This window comes from Triturus cristatus, chromosome 7 (genome assembly GCF_964204655.1).
Source record: "Triturus cristatus chromosome 7, aTriCri1.1, whole genome shotgun sequence".
NCBI classification, from domain to species: Eukaryota; Metazoa; Chordata; class Amphibia; order Caudata; family Salamandridae; genus Triturus; species Triturus cristatus.
In genome coordinates this window covers 185,637,174-185,664,176 of record NC_140590.1, presented here as the reverse complement: position 1 = coordinate 185,664,176, position 27,003 = coordinate 185,637,174, and the positions used below count along the sequence as shown (strand labels likewise).

The following is a 27,003-nucleotide window of genomic DNA, read 5'->3' as shown; positions in this document are numbered from 1 at the left end:
ACAGCCAAGCATCCCTCAGTTAAGCAAACAATAACCTTACAGCGTCTCTGGGTCCCCTCCGCTTACCGTGTACCTTTACACAACGGGAAGAAACTCAACCCGGCATTGGGTTGACGCGCGCCCGCATCCGCTTTCAAACACTACAATCTCGCACCTCGCGAGATTTCAAAAGGTTCCAGCTTCGAGTTTCGGAAAAAAGGGAAATGTGGCGGCCATCTTAGCACTATGTCGAGTCCCAGCAAGTAGTAAAAATGGACCCAAATTTCAACAATCAAACACCCTGAATTCTCCAGTCTTGCCAATCGAAATCGCCATTATGGCAAAGACTATATCAATAGCAGGGTGTACTATAAGATAGTGGCCAACGTTAATCTGGAGGAGTGCGGTGGCCATTTTAGCACTATGTCGAATCCCAGCAAGTGATACAAATGGACCCACATTTAGACAATCAAACACCCTGAATTCTCCAGTCTTGCCAATCTAAATCGAAATCACCAATATGGCAAAAACTATATCAATAGCAGGGCGTGCTATAGGGTAGTGGCCAACGTTAATATGGAGGAGTGCTGCGGCCATCCTCACATTCTGTCTAATCCTCTTAGATAATACAAATTGCCCCAACCACAGTCACTCAGGGTCCATAGATCCTTAATCATGTCATTCTGGACAAAAATCTTTACAGAAATCTCAGTCAACCCAGCATACATAGTAAGGGGTCAACATCGATAGTGTGATGAAATTCTCTAGATGTTAACCGGAGCTACAGTTGACCACCTATCTACTCACTTTATTCCACTCAATTTGGTCATTTAGACCAACAGTGTCCCCTTCTCTGAATAGATCCAGCGAGCCTCCTTCACCGCCAACCTCTTCTCCACATCGCCAGCATCACCAAAAACCTTTTCCAAAACAACCCATTGTAATGATTTAAAGTGATGTTGATGATCATGATACTGCTGTACCAGACGTGTAGTGAGTTTGCCTGCCCTGATCATGCTTAGATGTTCCTGTATGCGCACCTTGACCTTTCTAGATGTTAAACCAATATAATGTAGCCCACAAGGGCATGTAAGTCTGTATATTACATGACACGTGTTACAATTCGTGAACTGACGGAGGAACCAGGTTCTCCCACTACCTAGTATAATTTCAGTTGTTTTCTTCGTCAGCTCACACACAGAACATCCACCACAAGGATAATGTCCTGGGGGAAGACTCGTGCTCCTTTTGTCCTGAACAGGTCTCGTGTGCACCAGTCTGTCCTTCAAATTCTGCGTCCTTTTAAACGCAAATCTGGGCTGCGGCATCTGAAAATTACTGGTCAACAATAGTGCCCAGTGTTTCTTTATTATCTGCCTGATCTTACTAGACAGAGGGTCAAACGTCAAGACTACCGGAAGACTCTCTTTTGATTCCTTTTGGCTTCTCTCCAACAGGGCTTCCCTAGGTGTATTATGGGCCCTCTTATGTGCTCGAGTGATGACTTTTTTAGGATAGGCACGTTGGACCAATTTCTCACTCAAAACTTCAGACTGCCGCAGGTAGTCAGATGTAGAGGAACAGTTCCTGCGGTATCTCAGAAATTGGCCCACCGGGAGATTGTCCCTCAAGGCTCTTGGATGGAACGACTGATAGTGCAGCAAATAATTTTTGTCAGTGGGCTTATGGTGGACGCTGGTGCTGAGTTTATCATTAACCACTGTAATGTCAAGATCCAGGTACGTGGCCGTATCCCTGCTTATCTGCCAGGTAAATTTCAAACAAGTGTCAAGCGAATTTAACCATTCCAAGAATTCATCGAGACGTTGCTGCGTGCCAGACCAAATACATAGCACATCGTCTATATATCTCCTCCAGAGGCAAATATGCCCCTGGAAGGGATTGGAAGGTTGGTCCAAATGATGTTCCTCAAACTGGCCGACATAGATACATGCCAGGCTCGGCACAAAAGTAGCGCCCATAGATGTCCCCGAAGTTTGTAAATACAGGTCATCTTTGTAACGAAAATAGTTACGAGTCAGGGCCAACTCCACACACTGCATGACAAAGGACTGGGGGGTGTCGTAGAAACACTCCTGGGCCCCAAGAGCGCGAGCTACTGCCACCAGCGTCGCGTCCTGGGGTATGCTAGTGTACAAGGACTCGATGTCAATAGTCACGAGCAACTGCTGGGAAGGGTCAAAATCCATATTCTTTATAATGTTCAGGATATCAGTCGTGTCCTTAACATAGGACTGCTGATTAATTACAGATTCCCTCAAGAAGAAATCAGCAAATTGTGAAAGGGACTCAAGTACCGACGGGATCCCGGACACTATTGGACGTCCGGGAGGAGGACGCTGGGTCTTATGGATCTTCGGCAAAACATAGAATGCCGGTATTCTGGGGCTGTCATTAACAAGGAAATCCGCCTCCTTAGCAGTGATCCACTTCTTTTCAAGTGCCTGTGCCTTCTCAAGTGGGGCTGCTCCTGCGAGTTTATTGTTCAGGATTGAACCAAGAATCTTTCTGGAGGATAAGCAATTCCGGGTTGATTGGAGCTTCATTGCAAATAAATGTACCCGGGATTGGCTTATCTTAATCATTCAGACGGCCAAAAGGTTGAGTGATGCCCTACTGAAGGAAATTGTCGACCTGGAAGAGGTGATAAAAAACGACCCCACTCTCACTGACACTAAAGAACATCTACAGAGAATACAAGATGATCTATAAAAACTATATGGTCAATCAAAAAATTAAGGGACTCAAGAGGAATTTGGAGAGGTATACACATGAATGGGCATTTCCTTATGTTGATGACAAATATTACCAAGCTAATAGTGAGCAGGTTTCTCCGGCAAGGTATCAGAGAGGGGGGTGCCAACAGTCTAGGAGAACACCTGGTAATTGGACTTTTGATAACACCTCTAGTGAGGAGGATGAAGCCTCGTTACCCACAGCTCAGGGGAAGGTCAGGTTTAATCTTGAACCACAGTCTAACCAAGAACTGGGGTCACTGATTCATTCTTTTTTGGGCCAGGCCCAACAAGGCAACAGAGGGGGAGGTCACAGGGGACGTGGCAGAGCCATGCAGAACCAATCTCAGAACTGGCAAATGTTCTCCCCACGCCAAACTCGCAGTCGAGGCAGAACGCCGATGTGAATAACATCGTGGTAAATCTCTCTGATTATGAGTTAACAACATGCCAGCTGAAGGTTCCTAATCGAGGGCTTGGTTACGTTCCCACTCCCAATCATGATTCGTTTAAATACCGAACTGAAGTCCATGAAGTAATTAGGAAGATTAAGATCAAAACATTCTTTGCTAATGAGGAATCAATTTGCCCCTCGGTCTTCTCAACTGATTTACATCGCCCGTCTCTTTTTTGCCCACCGTTGTCCACGGTAGGCCCCGAGGTTGCAGTTTTTGAGAGCAAGGTATTGAATGAGGTATTGAATGAGATCAGGCTGCTTGAGGAATCCCAGCGCTCGAAAGCCTTTAATAACATGAGCAAATCTGATTGGTATGCAGTTAAATCTTTACAGGATAACGCTGCTCTTACTATCAAATCTGCTGACAAGGGGGGCGCAGTGGTCCTTATGAATACCAACGACTATGAGGCTGAGGTTCTGAGGTTGCTGGGTGACAGGAGGAATTATCGCCCTCTGGTTCGTGATCCTACTGCCGAATTGCTACAAATGATTACGACTATTGTGGCACAGGCACTTGAGAAGAAGTGGATCACTGCTAAGGAGGCGGATTTCCTTGTTAATGACAGCCCCAGAATACCGGCATTCTATGTTTTGCCGAAGACCCAGCGTCCTCCTCCCGGATGTCCAATAGTGTCCGGGATCTCGTCGGTACTTGAGCCCCTTTCACAATTTGCTGATTTCTTCTTGAGGGAATCTGTAATTAATCAGCGGTCCTATGTTCAGGACACGACTGATATCCTGAACATTATAAAGGATATGGATTTTGACCCTTCCCAGCAGTTGCTCGTGACTATTGACATCGAGTCCGTGCGATGCGACAAAATGGCGTCTTTGATGCGATGCGACAACGTGGCTGCGATGCGTGCACGCCCTACTGCCGTGCGGCAAAATCGATGATCTTTTGGAGCCGCGACATGCCGTGAGACACGCTCCTCCGGTGATGCGAGAGCGACCTCTGCAGCGACTGCACGCTTCTCCGGTGATGAGACACGCTTTGTTGGCGATGCGACGGTGTACAGCTGCAGAGTGGTTCTACGACACCCCCCAGTCCTTTGTCATGCAGTGTGTGGAGTTGGCCCTGACTCGTAACTATTTTCGTTACAAAGATGACCTGTATTTACAAACTTCGGGGACATCTATGGGCGCTACTTTTGCGCCGAGCCTGGCATGTATCTATGTCGGCCAGTTTGAGGAACATCATTTGGACCAACCTTCCAATCCCTTCCAGGGGCATATTTGCCTCTGGAGGAGATATATAGACGATGTGCTATGTATTTGGTCTGGCACGCAGCAACGTCTTGATGAATTCTTGGAATGGTTAAATTCGCTTGACACTTGTTTGAAATTTACCTGGCAGATAAGCAGGGATACGGCCACGTACCTGGATCTTGACATTACAGTGGTTAATGATAAACTCAGCACCAGCATCCACCATAAGCCCACTGACAAAAATTCTTTGCTGCACTATCAATCGTTCCCTCCAAGAGCCTTGAGGGACAATCTCCCGGTGGGCCAATTTCTGAAATACCGCAGGAACTGTTCCTCTACATCTGACTACCTGCGGCAGTCTGAAGTTTTGAGTGAGAAATTGGTCCAACGTGCCTATCCTAAAAAAGTCATCACTCGAGCACGTAAGAGGGCCCATAATACACCTAGGGAAGCCCTGTTGGAGAGAAGCCAAAAGGAATCAAAAGAGTCTTCCGGTAGTCTTGACGTTTGACCCTCTGTCTAGTAAGATCAGGCAGATAATAAAGAAACACTGGGCACTATTGTCGACCAGTAATTTTCAGATGCCGCAGCCCAGATTTGCGTTTAAAAGGACGCAGAATTTGAAGGACAGACTGGTGCACACAAGACCTGTTGAGGACAAAAGGAGCACGAGTCTTCCCCCAGGACATCATCCTTGTGGTGGATGTTCTGTGTGTGAGCTGACGAAGAAAACAACTGAAATTATACTAGGTAGTGGGAGAACCTGGTTCCTCCGTCAGTTCACGAATTGTAACACGTGTCATGTAATATACAGACTTACATGCCCTTGTGGGCTACATTATATTGGTTTAACATCTAGAAAGGTCAAGGTGCGCATATAGGAACATCTAAGCACGATCAGGGCAGGCAAACTCACTACACGTCTGGTACAGCACTATCATGATCATCAACACCACTTTAAATCATTACAATGGGTTGTTATGGAAAAGGTTTTTGGTGATGCTGGCGATGTGGAGAAGAGGTTGACGGTGAAGGAGGCTTGCTGGATCTATTCAGAGAAGGGGGACACTGTTGGTCTAAATGACCAAATTGAGTGGAATAAAGTGAGTAGATAGGTGGTCAACTGTAGCTCCGGTTAACATCTAGAGAATTTCATCACACTATCGATGTTGACCCCTTACTATGTATGCTGGATTGACTGAGATTTCTGTAAAGATTTTAGTCCAGAATGACATGATTAAGGATCTATGGACCCTGAGTGACTGTGGTTGGGGCAATTTGTATTATCTAAGAGGATTAGATAGAATGTGAGGATGGCCACCGCACTCCTCCATATTAACGTTGGCCACTACCCTATCTCACACCCTGCTATTGATATAGTTTTTGCCATATTGGTGATTTCGATTTAGATTGGCAAGACTGGAGAATTCAGGGTGTTTGATTGTCTAAATTTGGGTCCATTTGTACCACTTGCTGGGATTCGACATAGTGCTAAGATGGCCGCCGCCCTCCTCCAGATTAACGTTGGCCACTATCTTATAGCACGCCCTGCTATTGATATAGTCTTTGCCATAATGGCGATTTCGATTTAGATTGGCAAGACTGGAGATTTCAGGGTGTTTGATTGTTGAAATTTGGGTCCATTTGTACTACTTGCTGGGACTCGACATAGTGCTAAGATGGCCGCCACATTTCCCTTTTTTCCGAAACTCGAAGCTGGAACCTTTTGAAATCTCGCGAGGTGCGAGATTGTAGTGTTTGAAAGCGGATGCGGGCGCGCGTCAACCCAATGCCGGGTTGAGTTTCTTCCCGTTGTGTAAAGGTACACGGTAAGCGGAGGGGACCCAGAGACGCTGTAAGGTTATTGTTTGCTTAACTGAGGGATGCTTGGCTGTTACGCTCTGGGGAGTCATGGGCAGTATTGTTCGTGCCGTGAGTTGTACACATGGGGTTGTGTCCGGTTCAGGTTGTAAGAGCACCGACATATTGATGGGCTGCTGAGGGCTAGAGTCCTTCTGTGTGACCCGTGATCATCTCAAGGATCACTTGCCCTTCGTTTAAGAGTTAAAAAGGAAAGAGTGCTTTTCTGATGTAAGTGGTTATTGACAAGGGCTACTGATGCGCTGGGTGTATGTGTAACCCTGGTTGCGTGTCGGGCTTGATACAGGTATAATAATTACGCTACATAAGAGATATGGTGATGGCGTGATGATCAGAGACCAATCCCCAGCAATTTCTACATCCTTTTTTCACAGATGCAGGCACTGGCAACGGTTGTGCCTATTTGAACAGGGAGGCGAAGGCACATAGGTTATTCGCCCCTGTGACTGGTTGGTGGCTGGTATGTGGGCCCATAGCTCCAACTAGGTAATAGATCTATGTTCATAACCATGGAATTTTTTCCGTGATTAACTATGATTATACATATGAGATTTTATTGGGTACTTCCCGGTGAACTAATCAAGCTGTATGTTGTATCCTTGTGTTTGTCAGTCCTTTTTATTGTTGTGTCCAGGGAGGTGATCTTTGACCTCTTCTGCCCTGATGAAATTGCCAGAAACGAAGTGGCAATGAAACATGTTGGCCATCATTAACAAGGTATTCAACATGCTGTGTTTTTAACCAGCGGGATAGACTCCTAACAAGAATAAAAGTATATTTGTGAGTCTAACCCCTTTTTTGTCTTTGTTGCACATCTCTTGTGTTTTTGTTTTCATCATTCACACCTTTTTTGTTGTGTGTTTGTACTTTCTTGCACTGGACACTTCACGTTTTTTCTAAGAGAAAGTTATCAATGATGAAATAGACATGGGCAAGCTGGTGAGAACCAACCAGTAGCTCCTCTGGTGGTGCGCACGTGAGATACTTTCTCTTCCTTTACACATTTTTCACCATTCTTTCGTTATTGAGGGTATGTGTAGAGTGAGCGAAGATATTTAATTAACCTGTGGACTGACTTTACACTTTCTTGTTTCCACCTTTTTTTGTTGTCTTGTAAAATCTTTTAAATCTTTGTAGCACATTGGATGAGGTTATACCACATTACCTAACGGGTATTGGAGGCTATTGATAAAGTATTCTTGCTTCCTCCCATTCAAGATCATAAAATTTATGCTACATGGTGCCAGTTCTTCTTTGTTGACATTGTATTTGATAGGAGGGTGTTCTGGCACGTCTTCCCTCTCGAGCTCCTTTTTGACTTACCACAGGTATTAGCCAATGAACACTAAATACCATTATGGAAAAGGTTGCCACCAGCTGGGGAAAAACCCCATTGTGGATAACACAAAACAGCACAGCTTGAAGCAGTGTTTCCCCATACGGGCCTGCAGGAAAAAAAACAGACTACTGACCAATTGCTTGCAGATGGGGGATGGCTCCTCAGTTAGAAAAGTGTTCCACATGGGGTACAATCTCTGCTGCCATATATACCAGAACACATGGTACTCCTTTAATAGCATTCATACCAGATTTACCAAAACAGATTCAGAATGGAAGTGGGAGTGCTGTTGAGCTGTGGTAGCGCTTTCCTGCTGTTACATCTTTCTAGTGGCATTTCCAAGACTGGCCGGGTGAGCAGACAGACTTATTTCTTGTCCGTGTGACAATAGGACAACCCAGAGCACGTTGCACTTTATCCTATTTTGCTCGCTTTACACAGAACCAAGGAGAATCTTTTTAGCACCACTTTTAAGAGATATTCTGCCTTGTACATATGTTGATTGGTTCAAATATCTTCAATCATTGGCCACTTCTGCAATTTGTATTGCGAACTAAAATTTTATTAAAATTGCAATGGTCATTGGAAAGCGTTATAAACTATAGCATACAAATATGAAGGAAAATATTTTTTCGCTGTGTAATCTTAAATATTATGCAATTTTATGGTTGATGTTTCAATTTATGTGATTTTATTGACAAGTATATGTAAATTTTAACTTGCAATGTCTGTTTTTTAAACTATGTAGTCTTGGTGCAGAATAAAGTTATTTTGACTTCACTTGACTATGTAATGGTCAACCTAAAACAGTGGCATTTAGTTGGTGATATGATTATATTAGAAAGGGAAGAGAGTGACCATAACCCTTTATGCCTTATAATGGTAGACTTATTCAATAATTCTTGGGGTGAATTTATATCTTCAATCAGAACTAGAACTATCGAAAACACAGGGGACAGATGCCACCTAAAATGGAGACAAATGAGTGGAAAACCTACTCTTTTAATATCCATGAAAAAAGACATCTTAGAGTTTCTGCCCAAATTGCTGCTTTGTAGGGAGGCAAATGAAAAACTTGGTCATTGAGTTGAATACAAAGTTCTTTAAGGACATTGCTGCCTACTTTATAGTCTCATACACAGGAAAAAATTGGCCAAGATTGTAGATGGTTTAACAGATTGCAGAAAGGCAAGGAGATTATTGGCCGAGGCTATTAAAGTGAAAAATCGTTCCTTGATAATCCCTTCTAGGAAATTGCACAAGCTGCTGTTGGCAAAAGTAAAAAAAAAAAGCGTGGGATGATGCAAGGTGGCCGGATTTATTGGAGTCTTGTGCATCAAAAGACTATTTTTTGTTCTGGAGGCTAGTGGCCAGAGACGAGCATACCCCTGGGATGGAGCCCCAGAACTTTGTCCCGCCAGGGGAATGGTTTATTCATTTCTCAGCCTTATATCAAGAAGGGGACCTATTTTTGGATAAGGTACTACTGAAATCTACCATAATCAGTTTCACGTAACCACCTTTCTCCATGCAGGATGTTTTAAACTCACTAGCAAAATTTTCTTGTGGGAGGGTGGCAGGCCCTGACAGTATCCCTGTAGATGTTTTTCTATATGATGTAAAAGAGTGGCCCCAATAAATATTGGTCATAGCGAATGAGATAGCATTGGGAGCCCCTATTCCGGCATCATGGCAGGGTGCAGAGGTGGTCCCTGTGAACAAAAAAGGGGACAAGAGTCTGCCTACTAATTACAGTCCAATTGGTCTAATTGACTGCATACAGAAGGTTTTTTTTCTGCATGGTTCGGGCTAAGATTCTGAATTGAGCAGATAGTAGTTATATAATAACCCCTCTGCAAGCAGGGTTTAGACCTAAGAACTCAACGATTGATCAGGTCTTCCATTTTTCTATCATCTATTGGAAGATGGTCCTAATCGGCAAGGGTGACCATGTCACTTTTGCAGATCTAAAATCTGCTGGTGATCTGGTACCACAAGGCAAGTTTTGGGCGGTCTTAGGAGAAATGGGAATGCCCTCTGATATATTATCTTTGCTGGTCAGACTACATGAAAATAAGTTTGCCAGGGTACAGTGGGGCTCACAGGGACAACGGACAAACAATTCCAGTATTGAAGGCTGTCCACCAAAAATGTGTACTAGTTCCTACTTATTCTCTTTGTATGTGAATGGGCTGATACATCATCTTTTAAATGTTGAGGCCTTCGCCCCAAGCTTGGTAAATGGTAAAGTACTGTTGCAGTTGTTTGCGGGCGACACTCGAGTGGCCTGAAAAAACTCTTGGTCAGTGCTAGCGATTTCTGTGTGTAACTTGGCTTTCAGATCAATGTCAATAAGACCAAATTTATGACTTTTAATCATTGTAAAAAAATTAAGGGAAAGCTACTTTTGGGAAGTGAGTTTTTGGAGTGGGTAGACTCGTTCCCATATATGGGCATTAAACTTACACCCAACTTATGTTGAGGCCAACATATTGACGTTGCCGCGTTAAAACATATACAAAGAGCAAGAGTAATTTTAAAAGAACTGCATGCCAGTTATACTAGGCCTACTGCTCCTGCTTTGAGAATATATGAAGCTAAGGCCTAAGGGGCTGCATTGTATGGGGCTGAGCTGTAGGGGTGTAGAGATACTATAGGATTGACAAAATCCACAAATACATTTGCTAGAGAGCTGGTTGTGCTCCCAGTGAGTACCCCTTGTTTCCCTTACTCATGGATTTGAGTGTGAAAAAGGTGGCCTTAAAGGCCCAGTTGCCTCCCTTATTATACTGGCGTAGGATTTGGGTTACTCCGGAGTTAGAGCACTATGCAGTTGCATTGGTCGAATTGATTAAGTTGGATAAATCAAATAAAGTACCAAGGCTGATCTCAGTAAAGCAGCTATTGAAGGTGATTGGCCTTGGCATGCTGGGCCTCCACTCTGAGATTGGAAAAATCCCACCAAAGAATGTTATGAAAAACTTACTGGGCTTATATCCTGCAGAAGGAAGAGGGGAGAGCTGTGAATGACTCACTTACTAGCAAATTCTTATGTTTTAAGCCTGCCTACAGCTTTGAACAGTATTGGGATTTGTTAACTGTCCGGCACACTCACTGTAAAGGCGTTCACTGTAAAGTGGAAGGGTGTTGATAGTGTGTCTTGTTAATTCTGTGAAGGACAAAAAGAAAACATTCTGCATGTGTTATTTGCTTGCCCATTGTATGCTAAGCTCTGCTCTGCTTGGATTGCACCAGTTTGTAGGCAGCTAAGCACCACCAGCTACCTTGTAGCATTAAGAATTCTACATACGGGTCCATCCTCATTGCACGTATGTAGGCGAAAAGGAGGGCTACCATTGCGGCTAAATAGCATTAAAGGTTCTTAAAGAGTTTAGATGATTGTGTAGACTTTATCATGACTTTTAATTATATCGTATAGGGAATATTATTTGTAATGGGTTTTATTTCAAGCAATTAGTGATTGTTGCCTGAAATGGACATAAATAAGCTGGCTAGTGTGACTCTGTTATTCATGTGGTACTGTGTGCATGGAATATACATTTCTTGTCTACTTTTATGGCTCTGCTGAAATAAAGTTATTTATGATGATTCAGAATGAGTATGGGGCAGGTCCTGCATTGCATCTAGGGATGAAACTAATGGGCAATTTCCCAAGTATGAGCAATTATGTTGAGTAACAAACTGGGAGGCATCAGCAGTAGCTATACGACAACGCCTGAGGGAATTCACTCCCACACAGCAGGAGCCCGAATTACCAAAGATCATCGAAGATACATGTGCCTCTCCTGAAAGAAATTATCTGGGAGCCAGACCTGGGAACCAATTGTTAAGAGGAGTTCTGAAAAGGATAACTTTAAGCAAGCACCCGATTCTTCAAAGAAGAAATGGGATGATAAACAAAACAAAACACAGTCATGGGGGGGTTGTACTCAACAGGAACACACCAAACGAAAATGCAAACTGCAAAACCATGGCAATATTATGAAACCTGATAGGTATCAGGATACTGATACACGTTCATCTTGTTCCTTTCAGGAGACATTCAAAAAGCGTTCGGAGAGAGTCGGACGGTCAGAGGACCGAGCGGAAGAGCGAGTCAATCCGAAAAGGGAGAAACATCGCACTTTGGACTACATCATTAAGCAGGAAGAGAAGCAAAAGACTTCAAAACCTCAATTTAAAAAGAAGGTAGCCGGGATTAAAATTGGAAATGCCCAGGCTACTGAGGACTCTGCTTCTGAATGGGGAATAGTTCGCCACAACCTGAAGGAGTTTCTGGGGGTAGTAGCACTGAGTGAGCATATCACAATGGAAACACCTGATGCAAGGGTAAGTGCCCCACATAGTTTACACAAAATAACGTTCCAAATGGAGGGGGACATACCAAGGAAAGTGAAGGGTCTCTTTTGGGAGAACCTGACCTATGGTTACAACATTCTTTTGGACGAAAAGTATTGGCCACCTGAGTTCGTCAGGGATGGCCCAATGGAAGAGGAAGTTATTTTACCTTGTTTCTCTGACCTCGTACCAGAATCAGTTAAATAATCATACGTGCAGGAGTGGACATCAGTGTTAGCTCCCTCACTTTACCGCAATCATGTTGGATGAGACGATGAGTCACCTCATCAAGAAATCCCATTGAAATGAATTCTTCAACCACAGAGACAATACCCAATTAAACATGTGGCAAAGAAACAAGTCAGGGAGATCCTAAATCAACTTGAATATCAGGGTGCGATAGAGAATTGCACCTCACCTATGAATAATCCCTTGTTTCCCATAATGAAACGTTATAATTCATATGGCCTAGTATTAGATTACAGACAGTTGAAAGCATCCACAGGCACATTTGCTGTACAGAATGCACAGGATAAAGTGCATAGGTGCTCAAAATATCTTCCAATTAAAGACATTGCAATAGTATATAAATATGTCAATTTAAAAACATCCAACTGTTATGATTCTTGGAAACAGACGATCCATAAAAAATGGTAAATTGTACAGTTACAGAAATCACAAGAGACACAGATTAAAGTGCATAGGTGCTTTAAAATACCAAAACTTTTATTCCAAAACCCAAACACTGGAGAGTCTGTCAGCAGTCTTTTCACCCAAACCCAGGACTGATTTCCTATAAAGCTCCAACGTTTCTCGAACTTCCTAGTTGATCCTGATCTCAATGCAGATCTTCTCTTAAATTCTTTAACTTTAATACGTTTTGCTCTCCATGCTTGAAAGGAAGGTACCTCATTACCACACCAGTTTTGAAGAATTAAAGATCTTGCTACAGAGGCGGATATAAATAGGCATTCTTCTTGCATATTGTTTAATGTCATGTTTGGAGAGCATCCCAGGGCAGCAATATATTTATCAATGGAAATAGAGTGGTCTATGGTAATGCCAAGATTTTTCAATTTCTTCCCAGAGAATCCCGATTTTGGGACAGTCCTAGACAATGTGTGACCAAGTGCCCCCTCCTTCTTTAGCACAGCGAAAACACCTATCCTCAATTTGTGGATAAATATTATGTAAAAATTATGGTGTCCTATAGGTTAACCATTTTGTATAAAATTGCATGCATTTAAAATTAGTGCCTCTTATTACTGTAGCATTCAGTTTGTTAATTCTGTTCCATGTTATTCTTGGAAGCTGCAGGCCTTCTTTTTTCCACCATCTGTCCCGTATTTTTTCGTAAACGGGGAGAGATTTATTGACCGTTTTACAGAGGCTTTGAAAGTTTCACTTATACCTGAACTAGTTGTTATAATTCTAACATCAATATTTTCCAGAAAGTGCCTTGCGTTAATGACTGACCATTTAAGCGCATCTTTTGAGTGAAGAAGCCAAATTTCTATCTCAGGCCATTTTTTCCAAGAGTTGGAATTAACAAAATCTCCAACTTGAGTGTATCCGTTCTCCTCCCACCTTTCATAAGATACCAGTTTATAATAATTTCTACTCCTCGGTATAGAGATAAGACAGCATTGTTGATCCATTTATCCTGGCGATGCTATAAGATACTAACAGTTGGGTTTTTTGTGTAAAAATCCATTGGAGATTATACCGTACTTTCTTTGGATACTTAACTATTCTCGTTGGATCTGAAATTTTATACTCCATTACAATTTTATTCATAAAAAAAATTAACTATCTCCGGAGGGTCCAACTGAGAAAAAAATGTGACTGTTGTGTGCAAAATTTGCAAAGTAGTACTCTTATATTTGGAAGAGACAACCCTCCCTCTTCAAAAGGATAGTTTAAAGTGCTAAGTGGCAGTCTAGGTACTTTATAGGCCCATAAAAAAGATGAGAACAAACTGTCCATCTCCTTAAAAAGAAGATTGTAATGCGCATGAAGCAGCTGCGAATAAAAAGTTAGAGGCAGGATAGACATGCGAATGAGTGCCACACGGCCTAGTAATAATAGTGGGAGTTGGTTCCATCGCGTTTAAAGGCGTTTAACTTTTTGTAGCAACAGGGTATAATTTATTTGGAATAAATCCTCTACTCTCTCCATCACCTAGATCCCTAAATATCTCTTCGGGTGAGAATTATACCCTAACCTAAGATTTGGCAGTAGCGCATCAGTGGAGCAATTGCATAGCAAAATTTAGGTCTTGGCCTTATTTATTTTATAGTCCCCTACTGCCTGGAATTCCGAGAAAATCCCTAGGATTTCCTCTTGATTATGCTCTTTAGAATTTAAAAAAAGGACGATATCATCGGCCTATAGCTTTATATTGGTCATCCCTTGTAGGTGGGCAGTATGTGCCATTTTTTGTCTGATCGCTATTGCCAGGGGTTCTCTAAACAAGGCAAATAAAATAGGGGATTAAGGACAACCTTGTCTAGTACCCCTATTTATTTGACACGTGCCCACATTTATAGAGTTAATTAATATTTGCGCCTGCGAGTCCTTGTATAAGCTTCCTATTAATTGTATGAACCCTTCTGGGAAACCAAACTTTTCCAGGATTAAAAAAGACAATCCCACGATACCAGGTTAAATGCTTTCTCAGCATCTAAAAACCACACCTGAGCCTCTATCCATTCTTAATTAAATAATCTAGTGCCTCTATTAAAAATGTTGTGTTGGTAGAGAGCTGTCTCCCGGCCACAAATCCACTTAGTGCCACACTCATGAATAACATTGTGCGGTAAAAATACAAAACACTAGATATCTCAAATTGATTTTTCAGTCAAAATAGAGCACCTGGGAGCCAACATTTGATGGCATTCTCAGCATTAGGTTCTCAACATCAATTTTGGTGATTGCCAGAAGGGTATAAGAATAGCCCCAGGCTGTTTTCAGCCAGGGTAGCAGAGTTGCTTCCAAAATTTGATAACTAGGCATTGTCATATGTAGATGACATCTGGCTCATGATGAATTAATGGAACACTTGGCTATGGTGAACCACATCATTTTTGGGTTCGGCCACTTGGGAAACTAATTTAATTTAAAAAAATCTAAAATTGGCCTCCACAGTGTCCCCTTTTTGGGATACAAATTGTCAACTGAAGGCAAGAGCCTGGCGGCACAGTTTTTTGCATACTGTGCACTGCTCCAACCTCCAACAACTCTGATAAGACTGCAATCCTTTTTAGGATTCTTGAATTTTGGCTGTGCATATATTTTGGTTTATGCAGTAAGGGTAAAACCTTTCTACGACTTAATTAGATCTGATTTTTCAGTATACCATTGGCCACAGGAACATACTGATGTGATATCCTACGTTCCATACAAGCTGACATGATAGCATCCAGACATTTACACACACGTGTCAACACAACTAACCTGGTGGTTCGCATAGTTGCTGGACCAACCGGGTATACCTACATCAATCTTATTGAAGGCAATATAGTACCTATTGCTTACAAATCACATTTGTACACAAACGCTGAAATGTGTTTTGCGCCAACAGAATAAATACAGCAGTGCAGAAAGCTGTGGTGAGAGAGACAGCACTAGCAAAGGGGAAACGCATAATTGTTGTGACCCCGGTGCCGACCCTAGAGGCCCTTATAAAGGCAAGCATCCCAAATGCTAAAGCATTGCATCCACAATGGATTCAGAGCGTCTAACTCCCTCACCGCAACAGATGTAGATTACAGATTTGATTCTACATTACAAACACTACCATTCCGAGGTATGGGCGATTATAAAAGGGCATATACAGGACGGAAAGTTGCTTCCTGAGAAAACACACACAGTCCCTGTGAGATTGTACTACGCAGCTGGCTGAACTGAAAGTCCTGATACTGGCACTACAAAATACGGATCATGAATTCCCCACACCGATGGTGTGTTACTCATTTTACTGTGTTCAGTCCTATATACTGGATACGTCCTATTTATAATTTTGGGGACAGAATGGATTTAAGGATTCCAAAGGTTGCATTGGGAACCAGTGGAAGAGTTGAAAGAAGGCCTGCCACTGGCTCATGTTATTCATAAATTGAATCATCAACATGTTGGCGTTCACGTTGAAGGGAATTCAATGACGGATGAAGCAATGAAGGCAACAGTGCGTGCTGCTACTGTTACTCACTTTAGTACGAGGACAGACGGAACTATGACAGCTGTCAATGCCACGCACAACAGCCCAGTCCTCCTGAAAGGCTTTCCACTCAAGTACTCCTCCAAGTTATGCTCAGATTCCAGGAGTGGGGGATAGAGTAATACCAAAAACTGATTGCAGATTGGGATTGATACAAGCTGTACATGAGGGCCTGGGTGCAGCTCACGCAGGTATTACTGCTACTGATTCACTATTAAAGCAGCGCTACTGGTGGCCAGGTCTTATGAAGCAGACCAAAGTCTTTGTAAGTGGTTGTGTTTGAGTGGCTGTGTTGAGAAGCTGTATGGATGAGTTACTGGATGTGTGAGTAGCTGTATTGGTGAGTGAGTGGAAGTGTGAGTGGCTGTGTGAGGGACTGTATGGGTGAGTGAGTGGCTGTGTGAGCAGCTGTATGGGTAAATGATTGGCTGTGTGAGTGGATGTATGTGTGAGTGGGTATGTGAGTGGCTCCGTGGATGTGTAAGTGTATGTGTTAATGGTTATATGGGTGTGTTAGTGGGTATATGAGAGGTTGTGTGGGTGAGATGGTGATTGAGTAGTCCTGTGGAAGATCTCATCAGTGATGTTATCAGTGATGTCACTGACCATGTATGCGGATGTGTGAATGCTGTGTGAGAGTATTTGTATGGGTGTGTAAGTGGGTGTTTGAGTAGTTGTGTGGGTATGTGAATGGGTGTGTGAGCGGCTCTGTTGATGATTTTGAGATATCATCAGTGATGTCACTGATCATGTCATGAGGGATGTAATACGAGAGATTATAAGCAGTGCATTGTGGGGGCATAAATTATAGTTAGCTCAGCTAACTATAACTGCTGAATGTCACTGTTTTTTTTAGGAGGGAAATTTGAGCCTAGCTATAACGTCCCTGTAACCTTTGGTTTTTTTCAGTGAATTTCAAAGGTTTTTTAGATTTTATTTCCTAACTGTAACATCTAACCTTTGTGAGGGGGTGTGTGATTTCACTATATGGGTCTGCGACTGGGTGTGTGAGTGACTGTATGGGTGTGTGAGTGGGTGTGTAAGCGAGTTGTTTTCTGCGGGTGTGAGTGAGTATATAGGTGGCTGTATGCAGTGGGGTAACAAAGTCCCCCTGCAGTGCCAGGGGGCCTCAAACATCAGGGGCCCCCCTCAGCTCAGTGCCCTTGCATGAGAGCTACTAAATGAGTACAGGAGGGGGCCCTCTCTTGTACTTCACATGGAAGCTCTTGCATTTCATTACACCAGTGGATGTATAGGTCTGTGAGTGGTTATGTGGGTGTATGACTTGCTGTGTGGGTCTGTGAGTTGGTGTGTTAGGGGCTATATGGGTATGCGAGTGTGAATAATTATGCGAGTCTGTGACTGGATGTGACAGGGGCTGAATATGTGTGTGAGTGTCAGTGTGGGTCTGTCAGTAGCGGTTTGAGGCCAGAGTTTTGCAGAAAATGTCTACGCAACAGAATTACTCTCAACTGGTTAATTAATAAGTGCTACCTAGTTGGATAAATGTCTTGTGTGTATTCTATACTACAGCTGCACAATGGACCAGGAGGAAATATCTCTAGTGACCTTGTGTGCGTTTTGGCAATTAGATTGTTTGAGTGTCTTCATTCCAGAAATCTGTGATAACATGAATCCTCCTATAGAGAAAACAGTGCAACTTCAAAGAGGTGAATCTCCACCAAACAAGGGTAATTCCTCTTAAAATATGAAGCAAGTGCCTTGTTTGGTGGAGATATCCTAATTTTCTTTGGCATCAGGAACGAGTCACCAAAATCATTGGGAAACATGCTGGAGGGCCTTATGGTAAACTACCTATCACACGTGCAAAAGGTGGTAAGACTACTAAGGTGAAGAGGGTGGGGCAGGGCCAAACAGGCGGCTCTTCAGGTGATTTCGCATATTTGAATACTCAGTCATTTAAAGGTGGAATCATGGACTCTGCTCTCACCAGGAGGGGCCAAGAAATTATCCACTTGTCGGTCACTATGGATTGCGCTACATTAGATCAATAATGCATTCACCTTCACCAAGGATTTCAGATCGTTTTTTAATGTGAAACTGCGGAGAGAAAAAAAACTAGCTTTGCCTTCGCCAAGCCTAGGAAGGGAGGATCATTTGTCCTAGTCGAGCTTCCACTGGGGTACCTGCTAAGCTTATAAGTGCTTGCCATTGAGGATTAATTTATGTGGAATGAGCATCAGGGACAGAACTGCCTGGGCAAAACTTAGTGGGGGAGCGGGGCACATGAAAGGGCTTTTCAAAAGTTACTACTTTTAAGCTTATCATGCTAAGAGAGCAGTAATGGCATCCAGAGTAGGTAACTCCTGATCATTAGCCATCAGGAGGCTTCAAATTAAATTCTGTAAAGCGAATAATTGGAAGGAGGAGGCATGATCATTTTCATTGGTAAATCACATTTGGGTAAATAACCACAAACAGATTAGCAGTCTTATTTTTGGTAAGTGAATCCTCAACAATACCCCAATGCCTTTTTTACTTCCAAAATATACAGCACATGTTGAAAGGCAAATCGCTGTTTGTTTCAGAAATTCTTCCCAACAGACAAAAATGTCACATCATTTTAACAGCAAAGCTCTAGAACATTTTATTGAAACAGACGGCCATTTGAACGAAAGCAGACACTAAAAAACAAGAAAGGTAGAGAACGACATGTTGACCATAGTCAGCAACACAGCAGGTGATAAATGTGCAACAGTATGTGCTGATGATAGCAGCAAAGCAAAGGGTCCTGTGTCAGCCGTTGGTGAACTGTATTCCTGGGAAATGCAGATAAGCGCAGCTCCTACATTGCCGTATTTAGTCTGACATCTCTGCTGACATAAGGCACAGAAGCAAGTGTGTATTCTTTTTCAGGGTGGTGGTACCATTTGCTCCTTCTTTCACCAGCAAGAAAAAATACAAAAAGTTTAGCTCAAAAAAATGCCCTTTCATTTTACTCACAGGAGCTGGACACAAACACACTTAGTGCAGCAGCATGATAGTGGACAACATAGCTGCTCACATTGGTGGCAATAACTAAATGGACAATTGGTAGGTGGAAAGTCAGGTCCAATTCTAATCATATTGGCCTGATTATTGCTGTCAAAGTGGTTATAAATGTGAGCTCTGGCTATCAGGAGAGTGCTTGCCTTTTTACGGACAACCCAGGGAATGGGCACAGAAAAGTGGACAAAGGGCACTAGAATATGTGCACTACAAATAACAGACATCCTCTGATGGCCTGTATCCACAACCTATGGTTGTACCAGAGCCCAGTCAAAAATCATTGGGGAAGGGGAGCCGCACGGCTTCCCTACCCAGGCCGATTTCTGGCCCAGGAACCCCATCCCCCCCAGTGTCCTGCCAAACTGAATGGGGGGGGGGGGGGGGGAGGGCCCCTCCTCCTGTTCCTGGGTGCACTGAAGCACACACAGTGTACCCAGTGTGCAGTGTTAGAGACTGCGGGGGAGCCTCAATCCCACTGTGTTCCCTGGTATTGCTCCTGCATGCATGGAACTGCTAAATATGCAGCTCCCTGTGTGCAGGAACAATTGTTTCATCTACAGGCACACCATTTAAGGGTCCAACACCCTCTGCCCGCTGTTTAAGATCACTTCTCTTTGGTGGGAGTTCACCCCGCTTGTGTATCTATTCAAGGCAGTGTAGGAGTGCTCTTCCCATTTTAATAATTACTAATGATCACTTCCATTAGTATATGGCCCCATTTATTATTAACAAGACAGTTATTTCGATGTCCAATGATGGTGGAGAACAGCCAACATATGTTTCACCCCTTAGGGCTATTAAGCCTGGGGCTTTCTCAAGGCTGTGTCAAATAAAGAGAAAAATAATAAAAACGTCTTAATTATAGTTTCAGAGTTCCAAGAGGGACTGTCACCGAAAGTGAGAGTGAAAGGTTCACATTGAGTCCAAAGTTCCAAACAGATGTCCGGTGCAAGTGCATTACGTAAAATTATTTAAGTGTCCAAAAATGAAGGTAAGATCAAGAATTAGTTTATCAATAAAGTAAGAACGTGAAAAAGGATTAATAAATTATCTCTTGGAATTAAACTACATTCAAGGCGATTACTGAATGTAATGGGTTTTATCAAACCGATTGTGAGAGGAATTATGAAGTCGGGGTTTGGTTTATTTCACACAATGTTATCTTTTATAGTACTTCATGCTAAAAGTCTCATTAGTGAGTGCTCTGTTAATTATTGTGCCATGCACTTAGAATTAGAGAGTGAGAAAGTGGTGTGCCATTACATCAGGGCACACCGTATTATTCACACAGATTAATATCATCACATTCTTTATCAAAGTTAAGTCTCATTTCTGCATATATCTGCAAACGAACACCATTGTTTAAATACTTTTCTGAAGTTGCATTCTTCCTCACACAATGTATCTGTGTTAAAGCTTCTTATCATCGGTACAGTGTAATACGAACACAGAACTGGAGAGCAGATGTTAAAGAGAACAGTGGCAATATTTTTTAAGTATCTCGCCTAGTTACAATACTCAATCATGTCTGAATTCATTATGTGCTTATTGTCAGGGAAAGAAATTATCTCCAAGAAGCCAGCAAGTGATAATTTATTTAAGTGTACATTTTCATGATGCTTACGAGTGCCACTTGCGTGCCCCTATCTGTGGAGTCAAAGGTAACTCAAACAACTTATACTGTTTTATTACAACTTGGTCTTGAACATGCTGTCTTTACATGAGAGGCCTGCTCATCTCATGTAAAACAAAAAAAAACACAGGAGCAGGATCTGCGTGGTCAGTGAAGTGGTGCTACCCGAGGCTCAATAAGCCCAATAGAGGTGAAAAGAAACAGGAGCAGGAGTGAAGATAGCCAAGCTCCTTCAGGTCGAGAAATCTTCTAGGCCACTCGCTATGGGGAGTCAGACTTTACCAGGGCGAACTATTTTTATGACCTACTGGCTTGATCTGTTGAGGGAGTTTTAACTGGCAAAGAAAAGGTGTTCCGTTGATTGTGAATGTGAATGAGTGGAGATGCCATCAAATCTGGTTTTTATCTTGTCACATTTGCTGTGTGTTGGAAGACGGAGGTTAAATGGCAGCTTATGTCTTCTTACAAATTGCTTCTCATTTTATCAATATTGGTGTTCACTTTTCTTTGTCTAACTGCAAAGTTAAAGGATATAGAGAAGTGAACTGTGATAATGTGCTGGGGTAAAGTGGCTTGCATGGATCTCACATTTCTGTGTGGAAAGGTTGTAAGATAACCACACCAGCACAAATTTCCCACCACCCAGTGTTTCCCTCAGTCTCCTGATAAAAATGATAACTCACTTGTGTGGATGCCCCAAGCAGAATCAGACTAAAAACTGCCCTTTTGGACCCACTTTTGTTCCCCCTCAGTTTTTTCTTTTATACAATTTTAGGTGCTCTGCTTTGGGCACCCACACAAGGGAGGTATCATTTTTATCAGGAGACTGATGAGAATGCTGGGTGGTGGGAAATGTTTGTCAGCACGGTGATCCCACAACCTTTCCATACTGGGGCAGGAAGACTGAGGCCATTTTTGGGGAGGAAAGGGGCGCATTGGTATGCCCATTCTGGCCAGCCCCTAACCCTAACATGCAAACAAGAAAGTCCCTGGTACCTAGTGAGCTTTCTGCCCTCCCGGGGGAGCAGATCAGGGGCTATTGTCCCCATATGCCACCAGGGGAGCAGAAAGACTGTGTCCATTTTGTTTTTGAATGGTGTGGGGGCTTTGGCATGCCCATTCTGGGCAGCCCCCACCCCTACTCTGGCTAAACAAAGTACTCCCTGGTCCTTAGTGGGCAGACCGGGGGTGATAACCCTATCTGCTCACCGTGGAGCAGGAAGACTGTGGCTATTTTTGTGCAGAGAGTGGGCCATTGGCATGCTTATTCCGGGCCGCCCCCACCCTTAATATGCAAACAAAAAAGTCCCTGGTGCCTAGTGGACTGTGCCCATTTTGGTTTTGAGTGGGGTGGGGGCATTAGCATGCCCATTCTGGGCAGCTCCCCTCTTAGGAGGGGGGGAGAGACCAGGGATGATTGCCCCATCTGCCCCTAGGGGGGTATAAAGACAGTGGCTATTTGTTTGTGGGTGGGGGCATTGCCATGGCCATTCAGGGCAGTCCCCACTCCTGAACTACTAGGAACTAGGAATAGTCCCTGGCTTCCTAGTGGACTTTCTGCCCCCAGTGGGGGCAAACTGGGGGCTATTGCCCCCTTCTACCCCCTCAGGGGCAGAAAGACTGTGCCCAGTGGTCTCTTTTGTGGGATGGGTGCATTGGCATGGCCATTCTGGGCAGCCGCCACCCCCGTGGAGAAGTGTAGCTCAATGGTTAGAGCGGCAGACCCTGATGCAGAGGTCTGGCCCGGGACCAGGGTTCAATTCCCGCCTCGGCGGGTCTTGGGCTCAATTTCCTTGGACCTGATATTCTCGCCTCGGTGCCTATTCTAATCAGGGGTCCCATCTGCAACTCTGGGCAATAGCTTGCTTAATCTCCACAATGGTCCCAACAGCGCTGGGATGCCTGGCTTCACCTTGGAAGTGCCCAGGAGTGAACATTTCACAGGGAAAGGCCAGGAAGGTTCCACAGCGGTATGAGTAAAAGCACCAGGACACCTCAGCTGGGGTAGCAGTGCGCTATACAAGTACAGCACATTTACATTTACTCTGGATAAAAATAAAAATACTCGCTGGTTGTTAGTGGGCTTTCTGCCCTCCTTGGGGGGGTGGTGCAGAAAGACTGAATATTTTTTGGGGAGGGGTAGGAGCATTAGCATGGCCATTCTGGGCAGCCCCCAATCCTGCTCTACTAACAGAATTAGTCCCTGGCTGCGTAGTGACCATTCTGCCCGCTGGGGGGCAAAAAGACCGATTTGTACCAAATACATCGGGCGGAGCATAAGCCCTTGCTCAATGGGCCGCTCCCCCCTACCATTAGGCGGTTCTCTTTTCAGTGATACCTCTCCTGTGTGCTTCGGTGCTCGGGGGCTGACATAGCCCCACAAACACCAAAGCAGTGAAACTGGCTCATTTCAGTTACAATTTCAATGTAAAATGACATAAATGCGCCATGTGCACGATCCTCATTACATTGAAGAAAGAAATGCGCAGGGAGCCTCCCCACCTCCCAAAGGCAAAAAAGTGAAAAGGAAATCCCTCAGCTATTTACAGCAGAGGGAGTTCTCAGTGGTGCGCCAAGGACTTAACGGTTACGTCCTCAGCCCACCAGCGCCATAGCCGAGGACGTTGGCATGGAACCGGTTAAAGCCCTTCACTGAGCTCATGTCAGCTGGTATTTTGTGATCTTTGTAGGCTGTTTCCAGGGTGAGATGACTGTTTATCCTAGCTTTCAATTGGTGGTCTGCCGTGCCATTATCACTGTTGATGTTTTATTTGGTCAAGTTTTGAGGATCTCACTTCTATGCAGTGCTCATAAATGGTATCAATCTCCTATCGGCTCAAACAAAAGGTCTTGTTGCAAGTCCAATACCCAGTCATCAACTTTTCACTGTGCCTCTGAAACCAAGCTATACCTGGCTGATGATCTCTATTAAGGGTAAAACCGGTCCTGGGCCGCTTCTGTTCTGGTTCAAGGAGGACATGCCCTGGCAGTTCAGGTTGGACTGCTCTCATTCGAGTTGGGTCAAGAGTGATTTGCATATATCTGTCTCCTAATCAAGGTAGCATAGTTGATAAAAAACATAATTTGTTGAGGCAGTCCAAGCAATTGGCTGTGGATGAGATTAATTCAAGACTTCCATCTATCACCTTCTTTTTGATGCCTTAAGTGTGACGGCAATCCCCAGACATGGTTCCCTTGCTCACTATGCCGATGGAACTAAGCTATACTTGCTTGGCTGATGAGACACAATAAGGGCGAAACTGGTCCTAGGTAGCTTTGTTCCTATTAAGCGATAACCTGGCCTGGCAGTTCAGGCTGAACTGTTACCTTTGGAACAGGGTTATGACTGATTAGCATATGGCTAGATCAAAGTGCGATGGCATGGTGGGCGAAAATACGATAGATTAGGATGTGACCCAGAGTGATTGTCAGTAGCGGTTGTATGATGGAACCCTGTATGCCTTTATCACGCATTCCTTTACACTGTAGTCAGTACCCCGACTGTGATGTTACCATGCGTTCCTTAACTATGCAAGTCGCTACAAAGTCTTGCCTGGGTGGTGCTGGACTTTGGAATAGTATACATTACTATTCCAACACCAGTAATTGTATCAGTAGGGAAGGAGTTGGACGTAAAATCCAACACCAGTCCAACAACGGGTCACCTAAAGCAACTTATTCTAATGACTTGTTTTGTAAAGGAATGCTTCGTAACGTCGCTGTCAGGATACTGACTGAGGTGTGAAAGCACATTGAGGTATTGACAGTGATAAAGGAGGTTTCCAGTCAGTAACGGATATTAATTCAAGCATTCCCTCCATCACCTTGTTTTTGATGACATAATTGTTACAGGTATGCCCTAATGTGGGTCCCAGGCTCATTCTACCACTGAAACCAAGCTATACCTGGATGATAAGCCCAGATAAGGGTGAGACAGGCCCTGGGTTGATTGTGTTTCGTTTCGGGTAGGACCTGCCCTGGCAGTTTGGGCTGACCTGTTCCCACTGGAGCAGGTTCAAGACTGATTTACATACATCTGGCACCAAATTAGGGGTGGCATGGTGGTCAAAAAATGCTGTATTCAAATATGGCCCAAGCAATTGGCATTGGCTAAGTTTAATTCAAGCATCCCATCCCTCACCCTGTTTTTGATGCGATAAGCCTGACGGGTATACCCAGACATGGGTCCCTTGCTTGCTGTCACAATTGAACTAAGCTATACTAGGCTGATGAGCCCTCATAGGAGCAAAACAGGCTCTGGATTGATTGTGTTCCAGTTCTGGGTGGACCTGTCCTGGCATTTTTGAATGGATTGTTCTCATTGGAAAGGTTTTTCTACTGACTTTCATATGGCTGGGTATAAATTGAGGTGGCATGGTGGGCAAAAAACAATAGATTGAATGTAGCCCTGAGAAAATGCCAGTGGCTGAGATTAAGTATTTCATTCATCACATTGTTCTTGATGCCCTAAGTGTGATGGGTCTTGTGCTCACTGTGCCACTAGAACCAAGCTAAACGTGGTCGATGAGCCCTAATAAGGGTGAAACTTATCCTGGGTTGCATGTGTTCTGGGTCAGGGAGAAATTTGCCTGGCATTTCGAGTTGGAATGTTTCCATTGGATCAGGTTCAAGGCTGATTTCCATATGTCTGAGCCCAAGCTGACGTGGCACAGTGGGTAAAAAATAATGGATTGGGATGCATCCCGAGTGATTGCCAATGGCAGAGATTATTTCAAACATTTCATCCATCACATTGCTTTCAATTCACCATGTAGAACTGCACAGCATAAATTCTAATTCATCTAAATGTATCAATGCATCTATTATTGAGTATACGTGATTGACCAAGGCCTATGGTAGGATTTTAACCTCCGTATTTAATAAAAAAAATAGGCCTTTATGAGGTGCATTCCTTGGGCAGTTTAACTTGTTAATGAATGAGCACTATATTGACCGCCCTGAGAACTGGAGTAATTTTCCCATCATTTCTCACTCCATCCACAAAGGGTGAATAGGTTACCTGCACTTTACCACAGAGGCATTTCAAGAACTCTGACAGTAGGCCATTTGGGCCTTGTGTTTTCTCACTTTTAAGTTGCACTATCACTCTTATGATTTTATCCACCCCATCTTCACTTTACTCCATGTTAAGGCAGGAAGGTAAGTGGCAGATACTTAACAAAATTTCCCACTTCATCCATGTAGCAATTGAATCTGACTTGGTATAATGTCGCTAGGTATTGCTGAAACATGTGCACCATTTCTTCAATCAACTCCACTAATTTCCCCCTGGTTGATCTAAAATATCACACATCTCCTACCCACTATCATTTACAACCAGACAATCAGCTTACCTGCTGTATTGCCTATTTCATATAATTGTTTTATTCTGGTATTGTGCTCTTGAATCCCTTTTCAGCAATTGTCTGTATTCTTCTCTTCACAGCACTATCTGATGGAACAGAACTGCTATTGGGTCTAGCAGCTACTCAGCCTCCCACCTAACTAACTGGCATTCGATTTCTTTTACATCAGCCTCTATTTGCCCTCCAGCGACCAGCAAAACACCTAATCACCACTTGTTATGCCTCCCACATGGTAGCCTCTGATTGTACTATACCTTAGTTTTCTTTAAAACATAATTCTAATGTTTGTTATAGACCCTCTGGTATCTCCATGTTCTTGAAGTCCAAAAGATCCAATCTCCAAGCCATTGGCTTTCTGGTCATGAGTGCCTTCACCTTGGTGATCCAATATGCCTGGGGCTGAATATTTTGTGCTGGTATATCTCCTGCTATGTATATATAGCTTGGAGTATTTACTAACTTGAACTCTAGTTGTAGGTCCTCAAATCTCTTAATGTCTTCTAGTCCCCATATGTTCCTCAATTAGTAAATTCTCAATATGTCCCCAGTTTTTAAAGGCCATCAGTGAGCACCTAGAAAATGATCTTCTGAAATACAAAGCACAGGAGTATTGCCACATATATGTGTGAGTCTGCCTCCAAATATCCATTAGCCCAATAGCCCTAGAAAAGTTGTATAAGTACTTATCCTCCCTGCTCTGTTATTTTCTAGTAGTAGTTCTATCCTAGTCTTCCTCCATTGTCAGATTGACGTCTCCTTCTTGGACGGGGCATTGAGAATTAGATTCCCTACAGCC

At 43.5% G+C, this 27,003-nt stretch overlaps 1 protein-coding gene across 10 annotated transcripts in view; it reads right to left on the bottom strand.

Moving 5' to 3' along the window:
- LOC146809180 (uncharacterized) overlaps positions 1-27,003 on the bottom strand; it is a 337,838-nt gene that overhangs the window by 233,643 nt on the left and 77,192 nt on the right. The window contains exon 5 of one of the 10 annotated variants that reach the window (XM_085615977.1): positions 18,786-19,099. The exons of 8 other annotated variants lie outside the window; for them this stretch is intronic. In XM_085615977.1, coding sequence (XP_085472103.1) covers positions 19,020-19,099 — 80 coding nt within the window. In that variant the 3' untranslated portion in view covers positions 18,786-19,019. Of the gene's footprint in view, positions 1-18,785; positions 19,100-27,003 lie in introns of those variants that run through there. One more of the 10 variants, XM_085615978.1, reaches the window with a different exon arrangement.